The sequence below is a fragment of the Polyodon spathula genome, chromosome 18 (assembly GCF_017654505.1).
Source record: "Polyodon spathula isolate WHYD16114869_AA chromosome 18, ASM1765450v1, whole genome shotgun sequence".
NCBI classification, from domain to species: Eukaryota; Metazoa; Chordata; class Actinopteri; order Acipenseriformes; family Polyodontidae; genus Polyodon; species Polyodon spathula.
This window is the reverse complement of record NC_054551.1, coordinates 17,435,306-17,451,737: the sequence shown is the minus strand read 5'-3', so window position 1 is coordinate 17,451,737 and position 16,432 is coordinate 17,435,306. Positions and strand designations below refer to the sequence as shown.

The 16,432-nt window shown below is 39.9% G+C and overlaps 1 protein-coding gene across 1 annotated transcript in view; it reads right to left on the bottom strand.

Moving 5' to 3' along the window:
• The window catches only part of lhx4 (LIM homeobox 4), a 29,176-nt gene that overhangs the window by 3,803 nt on the left and 8,941 nt on the right, over positions 1-16,432 (bottom strand). The window contains exons 2-6 of the mRNA XM_041277476.1: positions 11,861-12,032; positions 10,283-10,414; positions 3,867-4,069; positions 1,506-1,660; positions 231-402 (exon numbers count right to left, since the gene is read on the bottom strand). Coding sequence (XP_041133410.1) covers positions 231-402; positions 1,506-1,660; positions 3,867-4,069; positions 10,283-10,414; positions 11,861-12,032 — 834 coding nt within the window. The remainder of the gene's footprint in view (positions 1-230; positions 403-1,505; positions 1,661-3,866; positions 4,070-10,282; positions 10,415-11,860; positions 12,033-16,432) is intronic.

Here is a 16,432-nt window from a genome sequence, read left to right as displayed (position 1 = left end):
TCATCAGAGTCGTTTGTGAGTGATATTGTAAGAGGATATTTTGTGATGCTTTAAGAAGTTCAGCCACAACCTTAAACCTTTCACAGACCCTGATTGGCATTAATCTTGGATTACCTCAAGTTTAGGTAAGCGCTATTCAAGGTCTATGAAGCTAGCTGTTAACCCTACACAAAACGAATTGAAGTAGCCATGCTGTGATAAATGGCTGGTCTGCTCGGTTCGTTGACCACCTCTGAAACTGAGCTCGCTGTCACTGAGCCCCCCGTCCTCAGCCGAGCTCTCCTTCTCGTGCTTGTTGGCTCCACGGCTGCGCTTCACGTTCTTGTAGAACTGCCCCCAGCGGTGCCGGCCTGCGTCCTTCTTCAAGCGCTTCTCCTTCGCCCGCCGGTTCTGGAACCAAACCTGGACAGGGAGATCAGACAGTGAAGTGCACCGATTCAAACCCAAAACACCAGGGCATTACATTCTGGAATGAAAAGATGGGGATAGGAAGGTAGCGAGGGAGAAACAGGTAAAGTGAGGAGGCTGTGCTGGAGCGTGGGGGAGAGGGGAGGAGACAAAGACAAGCAGCAGAGAGACTCCTTCATCCAGTTGCCACTGTTATTGATGATCTGTTATATATTCAAATCTTTAAATATATCACTGCAACGGTTATATATTCAAATCTGTGTAAGTGCATTTTGAGTAAAGTATAAATCTTACATTCTGTACACATGGTTATGTTTTGCTGAATTATTAAAGTGCATTATTATTATTATTATTATTATTATTATTATTACACCATGTAACATTTTTTTTTTTTTTTTTTGTTCCTGGGTAGTAAGTGTTATTTCCTAATTGCTTATGCCTCAAAAGTATAGAAAATGGCTATTATTCCCCACAAACTTTGCTTTACAGTATAATCGTAAATCTTGAAATCACTTCTAAATCTTTTGTAGTCATTTTTGTATTACTTTAGTATAAATACATGTTAATTTGGATTCATATGTTGTTTTTTTCTGACTTTATGTGAACAAAAAGACACACATTTGCCCATTTTCCCATTGGAAATAGTGATATTTTGAAATATCACTGTCCTGGTCACAAAAGCAAAGTTTGTGGGGAATAATAGCCATTTTCTATACTTTTGAGGCATAAGCAATTAGGAAATAACACTTACTACCCAGGAACAAAAATTGTGTTACATAGTGTTATAATTATCAGAGATTTAGTTGCACAACATAATTACCAGGCTTTGAAATAAAAAAAAAACCTGGAGGAAGATCTTGGAAGTGAGTGTTTGTGCTGACCAGCTTTAAATAACAAGAAAAAAGAAACAGACGCAATGGAAGAAACTAAGAGGCAATCTTCAATGAATCTCTTTTTCTGGCAAGGTACAACCAAACCAGCACCATTAAGCAAGGGCTCTTTGGCACTGTCAAGCTGTTTGCTTCTTTTTTTTTTTTTGCTTGCATGTTGTGTTGCAGCAGCCTGCAGTGCTTGTGTGAGGAGTGGAAGCTGCTCACCTGCACCACCCTCATGTCCAGCCCTGTCTCGGAGGACAGCTGCTCCCGGATGTGGCGCGCAGGCTTCGGGGAGTTCTTGTACGCGCTCTTTAACGTCTCCAGCTGCTTGGCGGTGATCGTTGTCCGCGGCCTCTTGGCTCCTGCCTCAGAATCATCTGTAATAGAAACACTCATCATGACACTGACTTCAAAAAGGCTTTACAATCACCTTTGCAGGAATGCAACGCAAGACTTTGCAGCAAATCTTTTCACAGATCCAGGGCCACAGAGCTGTACCTCTCCTGCCTGGCATAACCTCATTGTTCTCAATAAATCATTGTTTAAGCATTCTGCATGCACATAACAATATTGTTACAGAAAGATCTCCGTTGTAGTGATAAAATATAGATTTAAGATACCAACAACAGTAACTTTTCAAAACTTCTAACAAATATCTAACAAATTAAATTGTCTTGAAGGGATTTCTTAACTGCATTTGATACATTTATAAGGGTTATACTTTATAGTCATCAACATCTTCTAAAGCAGACTGCTAAAAAAGCATTCTCAGATTGGATTCTAAATCTGCTTCTGTTTAGCTTGATTTGCTACACAAGATTAAAACAGGATCCCATGTGAGCAGAAAGAGGGAGCCCTTATTTTTATGACTCAATTATGTCTGGATCTCTCATGACTGGAACATACAGTACTCTCAACAGGATGAAGGGAAGTATCCCAAACATTGGGATTCTAGATCAGAGAATAGGATTGTATAAAAAATGAGTATGACATTAATCATAGTGCAATATCTCCCAGTGGTTATAAATCTCCCCTGAGGGGATGTAGGGAGTCGGGAATTATTGAGACCCCAGTATAAATATGCATTACATCACTTAGTATGATCCATCAGGACTGCGGAGAAATTATAATTGATGAGGAGTCAGGGCTTTTAGTGTGCAATCCATAAGAGGTCACTTCAACTTTACACTTAATTACCAAAACATTCAAGACTGCTGAGATATATTGTTTTATTGTGATTTTTTTCCTGTAATAAAGAGGTCAAGCATTTTTAACACTAACAATGCAAGACGGCTACTGCAGAGTGTAATTAGGAAAATTTCACAGCAATGTTACAGAATAAAAAACAATAAAACTAGTGCTTTTTCTCCTCTCAAAAATAGGATTTAACTCTGATTTTGTAAGGGTTCTAGTTTTGTTTTGTTTTTCAACGATTTAGGCCACTGTCAGTGTTACCATAAAAGACCAATGGAGAAGGGCATAGCTGGTCCCATTCTACCAATGGCAGCCCTGTGCAGTACCGATGCTGTTGTAAAAAATGTGATCAGATTTCAATAGAATAAAGCTGTAGTTTTACCATTTTTAAGCAGCAGGTGATGGCAGCAGCCAACTGTTTTGCTCTACTTTAAGTGGAACACAATTATCACTGTTTCTCCTGCTGCAAAACAAAATATTCCTGTACTATCCATTAGACTGCATGTGTTTGTATTTGAGAACAGCATCTGTGTACAAGACGAACCAGCAAATCCACAGTAGGGATGAATAGGAGTAATTAATACCAGAGCCCTCATTGTGGTGCCAAGTGTCCTGTAGTTTCTGAAACAGGAGATGCATCTGTAAGGAACTGTACGTCAGTGTCCTTAACACAAGTAGTGAGTGAGGATTGAATAACAGGCCTCCAGATGAGCTGCCTGTCTGTCTGACTGCTGTGCCAGAACAGACAAGCTCCATCCAGCACAGCAGATGGACAGGACTATTTCTATTTCACACAACACACACACATAGTGAGAAACCTGTCCATGTGCTCTGCTCTACACACACACAGTGAGAAACCTGTCCAGGTGCTCTGCTCTACACACACACAGTGAGAAACCTGTCCAGGTGCTCTGCTCTACACAAACACACAGTGAGAAACCTGTCCATGTGCTCTGCTCTACACACACACAGTGAGAAACCTGTCCAGGTGCTCTGCTCTACACACACACACAGTGAGAAACCTGTCCAGGTGCTCTGCTCTACAGACACACAGTCAGAAACCTGTCCAGGTGCTCTGCTCTACACAGACACACAGTGAGAAACTTGTCCAGGTGCTCTGCTCTAGACAGACACACAGTGAGAAACCTGTCCAGGTGCTCTGCTCTACACACACACACAGTGAGAAACCTGTCCAGGTGCTCTGCTCTACACACACACACAGTGAGAAACCTGTCCAGGTGCTCTGCTCTACACGCACACACACAGTGAGAAACCTGTCCAGGCTCTCTGCTCTACACACACACACATAGAGAGAAACCTGTCCAGGTGCACCGCTCTACACAGACACACAGTGAGAAACCTGTCCAGGTGCTCCGCTCCATCTCTCACCATTCTGCTTGGCCGTCTCGTAGTCTTCTTTACACACCAGCCTCCCGTCCTCCATGAGGTAGAATTCATCTCCTGTGGCCAGCTGGCGGTTGCACATGACGCATGCAAAGCAGTGCAGGTGGTAAACGAAGTCCTGGGCTTTCCGCACAACCTGTGTGGGGGGGATCCCCTGTTGGCAGGAGGCACACTTCGTCCCAAAACGCCTGGAACACAAACAGGGAGCCGTCAGTGTGCTGCTGCCATGGGCACCTTTCTCACCTTTTACAGTGCTATGAACACTGGTATCAGTTTTTATGGAAAGTAAACGCTCCATTGAATCTAATGGAAACGGAAAGACTTTAAACTGACAAAGCCAATTAGTAGGTTTTGAGTACAAATCTTTTTCGTTTGTATTGAAAGACCAATGAATTGTGTATTATATGTCAAGTCATTTTCATTGGGATTCCTGTTACCTGCCATGACACCACATGCGTCAGCTAGCTTCTCTCAACTGCCCACCTGCAGTTTCACATATGATCTGCTCGGAACATTGTTATCTTCTTGTAGGGTCCATGAGCTCTGTACTTATCGACTAATTAAACTGTATTGTGTTCATAAAAACAAAGTTCTAGCCGGTAAATCAGACAGGCATTAACTCAACCTGCACCAGCGGCTCTGTGTAGACACGTCATTTAAATTTTCTTATTTATTTTTTTTCTGTGCAGCAAGTATTTTAAGATAATCCAGGAAACCATTCAACCATTAATTCTATTGTGTGAACCATTGAACAGAATGGTGGTGTAAAGATGTGATAGCTACAAAAAGGACCAAGTTGAAAAGGGTTATTTAAAAAAAAATTATAAAATCTAGACCCCTTTCACTCTAACCATGTACTAATGTGTGATCTTGTTCAATTTTCTAAAGTGGGGCCAAGTCCCAGTGATTTAGTACAAGCAAAATATTAAGTGAAAAGGTTTTTTTTTTTTAAATGGACAATGCATGTTCATTCTGCCTTTATAATGGATAGCATTTGGGGTACCACTACACTTGTGCGATGGCTAGCTTATTAAAATATTTTAAATATACCAAGCTATTTAGAAGGCACATGTTATGTTTCTATTGTACATTTGCTTTGTGAAAATCCAAATCCAAACTCCATTGTTCATGTGAATCTTGGTAGATTGCATTAAGTGCAATCTCTAGATACTGTATATTGCTCACAAGCAGCTGCTTTCCCCTGCCTGAGATCGGGCTTGCTTTCTGTTGCTTTTTGAATGTATACAAAATAAATCCTGTCCCAGGGGCAACCTAATAAAGTTAACTTTCGCTCTCTGACTCACTCCCCTTTTAGTCTCACTGAAGCTTCTGACATTAAAGCCCCAAACGTGATTTAGTAAAAGCAGGCTGATCCTGTTTTGGATAAAAGTCAAAGCTAATTTGTTCTTTAATGCTGAAGAAATTGAATCGAATGAAAAGAAAAACTTGCTTTTCAGAATGTTTTGGGTGGCCACGTACTCAAAGAGTGTCTGTCAAAAACTGCCCAAGACAGCCTGCCTGGCAAGTCATTTTTTTAAATGGTTCATGAATTTCATTCATTTTAATAAGAGAATTATAACCATTGATATCAAAAACTGTATACACCAGTGCTGCTATCAACAATACACATCTTGATATGAGAAATTAACCATTTAGATTTATTATATGATCATTGTAATGTATGGAACTATAGTTATTGAAACTTGGTGTTAACCGTGTGAATTATTCTTAGTGCCACTGTATTGTATGATGTACGACACAGAACTCATTGTTTTACTTCTTATCAGCACTACCACAGGCCACACTCTTTCGTGTGTTGATCTTTAGGGTTTTGTTTGTACTACAGTTCAGGACATGCATAGATTTAAAATAGAATTACAGTATTAAAAGTAGATTTGACTTCCTGGTACCTAATCCTGTGCTCTCTGTTAATTTCACTCATTTGATCTAACTGCAATCAGACCATGTGACCTACAGCACAGGAAGTGACCTAACCTAATAGGAAGGAACATCCATATTTACCTCATTTAATTGTTGCTATTTGTGGAGTCGGAACTGGTCGCATACTCAAATAACTATTTTATATTCTTTACTGATGTTGCTTAAAAACATTTAGATTCAAACAGAACAAATATAAAACACAACCGTGCTTCGACACAAAGCGTGTCTTTTTCAGGTGTAGCTGTACGATGTGTCTGAAATACTTCTCTGAAATCTTAACTATGGGACATGGTAAACCCAATGTTCTCTTTAAGACCATTGACTAAATCCTACATCCAGCCACCGACAGATCCAACACCCATTCATCCTCCTCTCTTACCTGTCATGATTTCTCCTCTTTCTTTCCGAACAAAATCGACAACATCTATTCTACATTCGTCCACCATGCTTATACTCAAAAAATCCTCCCTTGACCTGGCTGACTTATTTAATTTCTGTCTCATCTCCAATCTCCCTTTTTTTCAAAAACTCTCGAAATGGCTGTAGACAGTCAACTAATGAAACACCTCATGGATAAAAATCTGCTTGAATCTCTACAGTCTGGTTTCCGGCTGCATCACAATACTGAAACTGCTCTGTTCCAGAATGATCTCCTGCTCAATGCTGATGCTGCTGCTCCCTCTGTGCTTGTCCTCCTTGATCTAACAGCCGCTATTGACACCATCACTCATTTGCATTTTTCTTGACTACCTTCAGGAGTATGCTGGGATCTCTGGAACCTGTCTCTCCTGGATGTCCTCTTACCTATATGGATGCATGCAGTCTGTTTTTTATGCTAGACACAGTGGCATTGCAAACCTAGTCACTTGTGGCATCCCCCAAGGATCTATTCTTGGGCCCTGCCTCTTCAATATATACACTCTTCCATTGGGTCATCTCATCCGTCAACACAGCCTCATGTTTCACTCCTATGCTGACGACACCCAGCTCTAGTGAAAACTTGAATCTGGAAGCCCCTCTGCCATGGTCCGGCTCCCAGCTTGCATTGAAGACATCGAGGCCTGGATGTCTGCCAATTTTCTTCAGATGAACACCAGCAAATCTCAACTCCTAGTAGGATCTAAAACTCAACTTAAGAATCTAAATATAGCTGCCCTGAACCTCAGAAACTGTCTGAGGTTCCACAGCCTTCCCCCACAATACAAAGCCTTGGTGTACTTCTTGACAGCAACCTTTGATCTCCTCTGTGATTAAATCTTCCTTCTACCATCTTCAAAACATCTCCAAAGTCCGTCCCTACCTTTCCCTCCCGGATGTGGAAATACTTTGTCATGTCATGCATTTGTCTACTCTCGACTCAACTACTGCAACTCTCTATATGGCTCTCTCCCGACACGCACCATAAACCTGTAACTAGTTCAGAATATCACTGCCAGGATCCTTACCAAATGTAAAAAACATGATCACATCACCCCCGTCTTGCTTAGCTGCACTGGCTACCTGTAATGTTCAGGATTATTTTCAAAACTCTCCTGCTCACTTACAATGCTCTTCGTCACATCGGACCCGAGTACCTCCTCAACCTGCTGACCCGCTATGTCCCTGATCGCAAGCTGAGGTACTCAGACTCTGGCCTGCTTCTTATCCCCAAGCAAAAGTGCACCACACTTGGAGAACGCTCATTTAGCTTCATGGCTCCGACTCTTTGGAACTCTCTCCTAGCTTTGGTGAGTGATGCTCCCACCGTCGGTTGCTTTAAATCAACTCTCAAGACTCACCTGTTCTCTCTTGCTTTCCATGCTCTTTAAGCTTGACATCTGCTATTAGCTGCTGGTTTGCTGCTACTATTTCATGCATTATGCTACTATCATGTATTATGCACATTCCACTGTATTTAATGTATTATGTTTTTATTATTTTTTTTATTTTTATTTTTTTTACTGTATATCATGTATTATGCATTTCTCTGTATGCAAAGTATTATGGATTTTCTTGTAGTTACTACATCTTGTAAAGCACTTTGTGATGGTGGTCCACTATGAAAGGCACTGTATAAACTAAAGGCTGACTGATCGATTTATTGATATATGTGGAAGTGCATATTGAGAAATATTGAAATGGATTTTAAAGCCTTGGTCAGCACTCCTTTAAAATCAACAGCAAAACAATAAGAGAGTTGCTATGATAAACCAAAACATAACATGAAATGCCTTGGTTATGTGCCTATGCTAGCAGTGGATAAATGTGGACATTTCTTGGTAAGAATGAAAGATTTTCTTGGTAAGAATGAAAGATATTCAAGACAGAACATTTAGGAGAACAAGTGCACTTCAATTGCAATGAAGGAGCATTGAAATCGTGACAGTGTAATTGTCTATAGTTTAAATGCAGTATAGCTCCGAACCTTGTAACTGCAATTTCAAATCAATACAAATGACATTGGATCTGAAGCTGTGGTGCATTTGTCTGCGTTGCAGTGCAGTTACTATGCACTGTTAGCCCTCTTCATTTTTATTATGTCTCTCAATGTACCAATGAGGGGAGACCTCCGCAAAGGTTGTAGCAGACAAGCAAATAAGTGTGGCTGTATTTATGTTCACATGGGTCCCATTTGGATCTTGTTGGTTCACTGTAATCTAGTGATGTTCAAGTTCTACTCAGCTGGGTTAGCAATGGAGATTACGTCCTCTCATCAGGATGCTTTGGACAACATTGATGGAATTAAATATACATTTAACAAACTAATTTCCAATCTCAATTCCAACAGATTGTGTTGCATTCTTATAAGTAATTAATCAGGATTTGATCGCTCTGTTTCTGAAATTGAGTAGACATCACAGACACAGTGATGAAAAACTTTCCAGAAGCTTTCCTGATGTCTGAAATCTAGATTATATCAATAGAGTCAATTGAAAAAAAGGAAGAAAAAAAGATTTCTATAGAAACTAGTCTGTTTTCCCTCCACAAAACAAGTTTCTGCAATGGTAACTGGTTGCCAAGACTAACACTAAATTCTATATAAAGCTAAAATAAACAGCATACTATTGTGGTGTTAAAGTGGCCGTGGAGACCTTGAAATATAAGTGAAATAAGTAAATGCAGCTCCCAAGCAATGGAGTATGTTACAAACATATGCTCAGGTCAGAAAACCTCCTGAACACTCTGAGCTAAAAGGGCACCAGAATGCTGGGCTGTGTGCGAACGGAACAGATGTGCATTAATCTGGAAAGGTGATTAAAGATTTAGATTTTTATTTAGTCCAATTTGGGTTTAAAATGTAATCTTTCCTGGATTTGGGTCAGTAAGAAGGTTAAATCCTAGGAAAATATCAACCAGCTTTCACCAGGTCTGCCCTCATTGCCAGCACTGAGCAAGTGGGGATTGGAGGGGTGGCTGTCTGGGAAATGCAATTAAAGTGAAATTAAATTCATTTCTTTGAAGGGTGGTCTTAATTGGATAAATACATACATACATACAGTATCATCCTGAATCAATAATCAGATCAGGATTTTAATAAGCAAGATGTCTCACAAGAGTAACATGCTTTAAATGTCATATTGTTTCTTTTTATATATTTCTGTTTCTATTCTATGGTGTTAGCAATCATTGTGAGTGATTCTGGGTTCTCGGTTCTTCACATGTTTCTCGAAATTTGCCTTCACCTGGTTTTGAGCTGCTTTGAGCAAAGAATCCTCAGTGCTGGGATTGAACAGCCTTCCTCATCCTGCTCCAGTCATGTGATAGTATGATCGTTCAACTCTGTCAGCCCATTTATATAGACAAAAAGTAGTTGGGACTGGCAGAGTTGAAAGGTTGCATAGTCACATGATTGGAGTAGAAGGCTGTTCAGTCCCAGCAATTCTGATTCTACTTAAAGCAGCTCAAAGCCAGGTAAAGGAAGATTTAGAGAAACATGTGATGAACTCAATATTGGAGCAGCAGAACTCAGAAATACGAAGAACCATGGCAAATCCCATAGAATAGTACAGGGGATATACAATGACATTGCAGAGACCATGAAGAACAGATATTCCACTAGAATAGTACAGGGGATACACAATGGCATTGCAGAGACCATGAAGAACAGATATTCCACCCCGTCATTCTGCAGTGCTTGTAAATAGAGAAGTGTCTTTTGTTAATCTTAGAAAAACATGTTGGGTTACCAATGCACTTGCTCATTAAAATGTGCATGAATAGTATTTGAATACTATCTACCCAGTGATACCAATATATTTAAGTAAGCAAGTGGTTCGACTAAGCAGTTTGGGCATGGCACTCCAGTGAATGTATTGATAACTTCAATGTACAGCTTACAGTATTGCGATAAAGACAGCATGGGGAGAAGTGCAATCCAATAGGGGGCGCTACCACACACTATGGTCAGGATGGTATAAAAGGAGCTGTTAACCCATCAACTGGTTGTCCTTCCCTTTAGTACCATAGTCGCTGGAGTTTACCTTGTATATAACTTTGAAAAGTCCCTCGCTTGGGTCACCCCCACTTCTTCAGGGGCAACACTAAAGCCAGCAGCCCTCGCCTCCATCTTGGGTTCTTGTCCCCCAGGTATTAGAGTCCCCCTTTGCTCGATGCTGGAGGGAGAGCAAAGTTCCCTTTCCAGTTTACATTTGCTGCTAAGAGTTTTAAAACTACTTGAAAATGTGTAAATGAATGCTAACCAAGGTTTCAAAATGCATTGCATTAGCATCACTGACCCCCTTTAAAGGAGTGCTAACCAAGGTTTCAAAATCCATTGTCTCTGATCTTTTAAGCACAAGCAACATTAGTACTGCACCCTCTTTTCTTGTAAATCTTTTGCTTTTTACTCTGATATATACTAAACAACGCAACAGTTGCTGTTGCTTCTTCGTAGCTAGTCACTTCCTGTGCTTTCAGTTCTGCTCAAATGGTTTACCTGCAATCTGACCATGTGATCTACAACACAGGGAGTGAGAGGTGAAAGGATGTAGCGGTTATATTTTCCAAATTAAATTAAAAAACAAGCAAATATATAATGCAATCACATTTAAAGGAGGAGGGAGGTATTTTAAGCTTTGGTTACCATTCCCTTAACCGCTAAGACAACCTACTTATGTTTGTATTGCTGTTTCCTCTGTTCATCCTGATGAAAGTTCCAGTCAGCCCAGCAGGTATATAAAACCCCCAACACAGGTTTGCAATTCAATTAGGACTGTAGACAACAGTCATTTCTCTTTTAAATCTATACCTCTGGTCATTGGATTATTTAAATGGCTGTGTTTTAAAGAAGACTCAGTAAAGAATTGCTAACCGAGACTTATCTCAAATGAGCACTAGAAATAATATAACTTCCCTCAGTTAAAGGAGTGTCCACCAAGGCTTTACATCCTATGATGATCGCCCGCACCTTCTGGTTCTTTGCTTGCTTTAGCACCATGCTGGAAGTATCTGCATATCCTAAATTAAAGGAGGTCAACTGATAACGTAAGTAACAGCCTGGAGTGCAATGCCCTGGTTAGTGCTCTAGTAACTCTCACAGTGTAGGGACTCTAATACCCGTGGAGCAGGAACCTCTCTGAGTGTGCTTCAGTGGCAATGCAGTGATCCTGTACTGAGGAGCCCTAAGGAGTACTAAGGAGCCATGGCATGCAGCCTCCCCACTCGAAAGCCTACTCTAGTCAGCTCTGAATCTCTGAAGCTAAGCCAGTGCGGGCCTGCTCAGTACTTGTAGGGGAACCTCCATGTAAAATCAGGTGCTACAGTGTGTGGTGTTGGTGACCATGATCCTCTCTGCTTTGTGGACTTAAAAAAGATCCAATACAACTCAAAGAAGTTCTTGGATAAGCTGAATGCCCTCCTGGATACATATCAAAAAACATTTCTCCCCTCCCAAGGTCAGCACGGTTGTTTAGGTTTCTTCTCAGTTCTACCTGCTTCAATAAAGAATGTAAATAGCACAAAGACAGCTACAATGTCAGCCCATCACAGGTCGTCTATTTCTAAAACATCCACCACTCCGCTCCCTAGCACTGTTAAAGAGAAAGAAAGGCTGCACTCACTTAAAGAAATCCTCTTTGCAGTAGACATTCCCCGCCCGTGAGAAACACTTGTCTGCCAGCAGCGCTTGGCAGTCAGCGCACTTCAAGCACTTGCCATGCCAGTGACGGTCCAGCACCTTCAGGATGAACTTGTCCAGGATGTGTTGGTTGCAGCCCGCACACTGTGGGATCTCTGGGGATGGGAATGAGAGGAAATCATCACAGCTGGGCAACATTCCCTTCACCCGAACTCAGGACTCAGCTAAAGAAGAGCCTTTCACTGAATAAAACATTGATACTCATCAAACTGTACCTAAGGCTGTACCTAGCGAGTGATTTAAATATGTGTGAATATAGCCTCATAGATTTATTGGATTAAATCAAAATGGAGGAGTTTGTTAAAATTATCAAAAACATCAGTGATTTTATTGCATCTTTTTTCTGTTGTTATTTAGTACCTGTATAATACCATAATATCATAACCCTATGCATATAACAATGTTTCCTATTTACTGAAATGTTTGTGTAATTATTGTGACTCTCCCTGTTATGTCTTTGCATTGGCTCCAGAAACTGGGCCCAAAGCATTTAAGGAGTCTCAGAATGTATTGCCTGACCCCTCCACGAGCATTAAGGAACAATCTGTTAGTGTCACAGTGCGGGGCAGGCATGCGGTTAACCCACCTGCTTATTTTCGGTATTGTGGGAGTAATTTTCTTCAAAGAACATACTGTGGATTGTTTGTTACCAGAAGGAAGAAAGAAAGAAAGAAAGAAAGAAAGAAAGAAAGAAAGAAAGAAAGAAAAGAAAGAAAGAATGTAGTTAACTAACAGTCAGCCATAAATATTGAGGGTGTAACAACAATAAGCTATTTTTCAAGTTTTAATTAACGATGGACTGGTGTAGTTGAGTCCATTGCATAAGCATTTTCATAACACATCAATAACGTCCGGCTCGACGGCTGATCAGTCAATTCAACGGGACGTCATCAAGCAAAAATCATCCCATAGGAATGGGCCAGTAGGTACCTACTAGACTCCCAACGGGTAGAGTAGGTCTGGATCAAGCACTTTAACGGACGTCGGATCTAGTAGCAGATAGAGGGCGCTAAAAAGCGGTGTTGAAATAATAGTAAAAACGACTTTAATAGTAACACAGTTAGGTTTAGGGGTAGAGATTAGGGTTAGGGGTAGGGGGTAGATTTACATTAAAGTCCTTCATCCAGATCTACTCTACCTACTCTATCAATCAGATCAGCTGTCGAGCCAGACATCGTTATCGATGTCTTTTGAAAATGCTTATGCAATCTTCAGACTGAAATCAGTAAAGCTGGCTCAATAAATGCATTTAAATCAAAGCTTAAAACACATCTTTATGCAGAAGCAATTTTGCAGACTGGGATGGCCTATTTTAGAATTTTACTAATATGTATTTTATTTATTTATTTATTTATTTATTCCCATTTGTTTTTGGATGTTCTTTGACATGTTATTGTATATTATATTATATAGTATATTTATTTGTCATGTTGTTTTTGGATGTTCTTTGATATGTTATTGTACATTATATTATATTATTGTATAGTATATTTATTTGTCATGTGAAGCACTTTGGGATGCCTTGGCATGAAAGGCGCTATACAAAATAAATTTGATAAATTTGATACAGCAATCTCTTTTGCATGGGGAAATCAAATAATCACTGGTTGGGTACCTATGTTCCACTTTTGTTGGTACACTCGGAATCAGTCTCCGATAACCAGCGCATATTTTAAATGTTTCCAGAGTCAAGAGTCACACACATCTCCTTCACAATTGTCTGATTCAGTCAGTCGTCCTTGTGATGCAATGAAGAAGACAGTAGGGACTTCTATTACAAACCTCTGTAAGCCTACTAAAGTTTAAGAAGGCTAACAATGTTTTTTAGTAAAAATGTGGACAAAGAAGAGCAAAAGTACATCCTACCACTGTGCAGGGTTGCAACCTGTCCAGGTTTGACCTGGACAGTCCAGGGATTGGCAAGTGTGTCCGGGTGACAGGAATTAACAAACCTGGACACCCAAATGTCCGGTTTTAAGTAAAACATGTAATAGGAGGCTGTGTGGTCCAGTGACATCGAGCAAGTCACTTAATCTCCTTGTGCTCTTTTCTTTGATAACGGGACATTTTGGAGTGGAATTTATTTTGGCTTTATTGATTGGAGCGCCAATAATACTTCCACCAATCAGTGTGGGATACAGTGTGTGATTCCGCCCTCTGGCAGACTGGTGGTATGCAGCGCGCACTGGACAAGGGAAAGAATGTGTTGGATGTCAAAGTGAATATGAGAATGGCAGTGAGTGATGAAGCCAATTTGCTTGTAAATTTTAAAGCAGACTGGACATTTCCATCAATGGATTTAGGAAATCTGGAATTTATGATGCAATCAGAAACTCTGAGACTAAGGAAACTGTGTCTGCCACTGCGGTACCTGTAGAACTGTTCTTTTTTACGTTAAACAGTTTTGTGTTCTTTATTTATTTATTTATTTTTAAAGGGGTTAACAAAGTAGCAGCCGCAATTGTTTATGCCAGTTAGAAAGTATGTAACAATGGTGCAAATCTGCTTTGGATTGTTATTGTCGATACATGTACATACTACTGTTACTGTGTAGGTATCACAACGTCCAATATGTTTAAAAAAAGTAGTTCTGCACTGTATAAAAAAAAGCCGACTTTGCCAGTGCTTGCTAGTATATTAAACAATTTTAAATTCAAAATGTTTCGTTTTGGCTTCATTGTTAAAGTTTTCATACGTGTTGCAACACTGTCCTACAGTTATTAAATGATACTGTGAGCATTCCACTGTATTGTTAGTGAACCAGAGTTACGTTTTAAAAATGAGTTAGCAAATGCCTACCGTTAAAGTGTACTGCAGTTAGTAATCCTTTCCAATTACTGATATCTTAAAACTGAAGGGCCATATAAGAACGATAAATATTCTAACTCATTTTAGAAGGCCTTGTTCTCCATGTTGCTGCAGTGACACTGTAGATGCTGTAACTAGTTACTGTAAATGAGATACTGTTTTAGCAGGCATATTTCATTGTTTTTTAATGTTTTTGAAATTAAAAGTAGACCGTGTGGCATTACTGTTTGTGAATGTGCTAAGTGATAAATGCCAATTTAAAAAAAAAACATCCATCTACCAAGGTATTAAATCTGCAAATTTAATACAAGCTCAAATTTCCTGTTATACAGTACATTAGTTGCTTAAAGAATTTCTATTATCTTAAGAAAGTTTACAAACGAGAGGAGGCCACTCGTTAGTAGCTTATTGATCCCTGAATCTCATCAAGCAGCTTCTTGAAGGATCCCAGGATGTCAGCTTCAACAACATTACTGGGGAGTTCGTTCAGGACCCTCACAATTCTGTGTGTAAAAAAGTGCCTCCTATTTTCTGTTCTGAATGCCCCTTCATCTAATCTCCATTTGTGACCCTTGGTTCTTGTTTCTTTTTTCAGGTAGAAAAAGTCCCTTAGGTCAACCTTGTCAATACCTTTTAGAATTCTGAATGTTTGATTCAGATCGCTGCGTAGTCTTCTTTGTTCAAGACTGAATAGATTCAATTCTTTTAGCCTGTCTGCATATGACATGCCTTTTAAAACCAGAATAATTCTGGTCGCTCTTCTCTGCACTCTTTCTAGAGCAGCAATATCCTTTTTTTAGCAAGGTGACCAGAACTGAGCACAATATTCTAGATGAGGAATGTTAGAAATGTACTATTTAGTACTCATCTGTACATTCTACTGTGCTCCCAGATTTGACTAATACTTTACCTTGATCAGCATGTGATTAAATACATAACATTTACAGTAAAATATGGGTTACTTATGATATATAAAGCCATATGTGTGCGTGTATGTATAATATGCACTGCATATCTAACGGTAACCATTAGTAACATTGAAAAACCCGAAATTTGCCATGACACAATGGTTGTAAAATAATTCTGACTGTCACAAATGGGCTTTCCAGGCTCAGAAATTATTTGTAAAAAAAAAAAAAAATAGCAGGTAGACAGGATCTTCACTTCAGAAATTGCATTGATTTGCCATGGCGTCACTCATCACCACAGCTACTTGTCTCAGGTAAGATTAACCTCTAAACTACCATCATATAGCTACCATTTTCTGGCTTGCAAGTTCGACTTCTGTAAATATCAAGAGCACAATGCTATACTGCATGATTACTGACTGGTACCGAGATCTGGTGGTATTGTGTTAAACTGTATTACAGTGCACTGAATTTTTGACAGACCAAGGTTTGGGCTGTGGAAAAGGTGGCAATCCACCACTGTGGCCACAATCACGGCTTTGTATATCGGTTAGTGCAGAGACGGTGATTGGAATGAACGACTGCCCTTGCAAGTGGCTTTGTGCCCTGGGGCTTACATTGTACGTTTTCAGGTGAAAAACGTTTATGTTAAACTATGACACTGTGTGGGGGTGGGGGGATGTGTGTCCATGTTTTTAGCTGTGTCCAATTAGGCTGTTAATCAAGACCGCACTGGCAAAATATTTATTAATATTAATAAATGCAACGTTGCGGGTGTT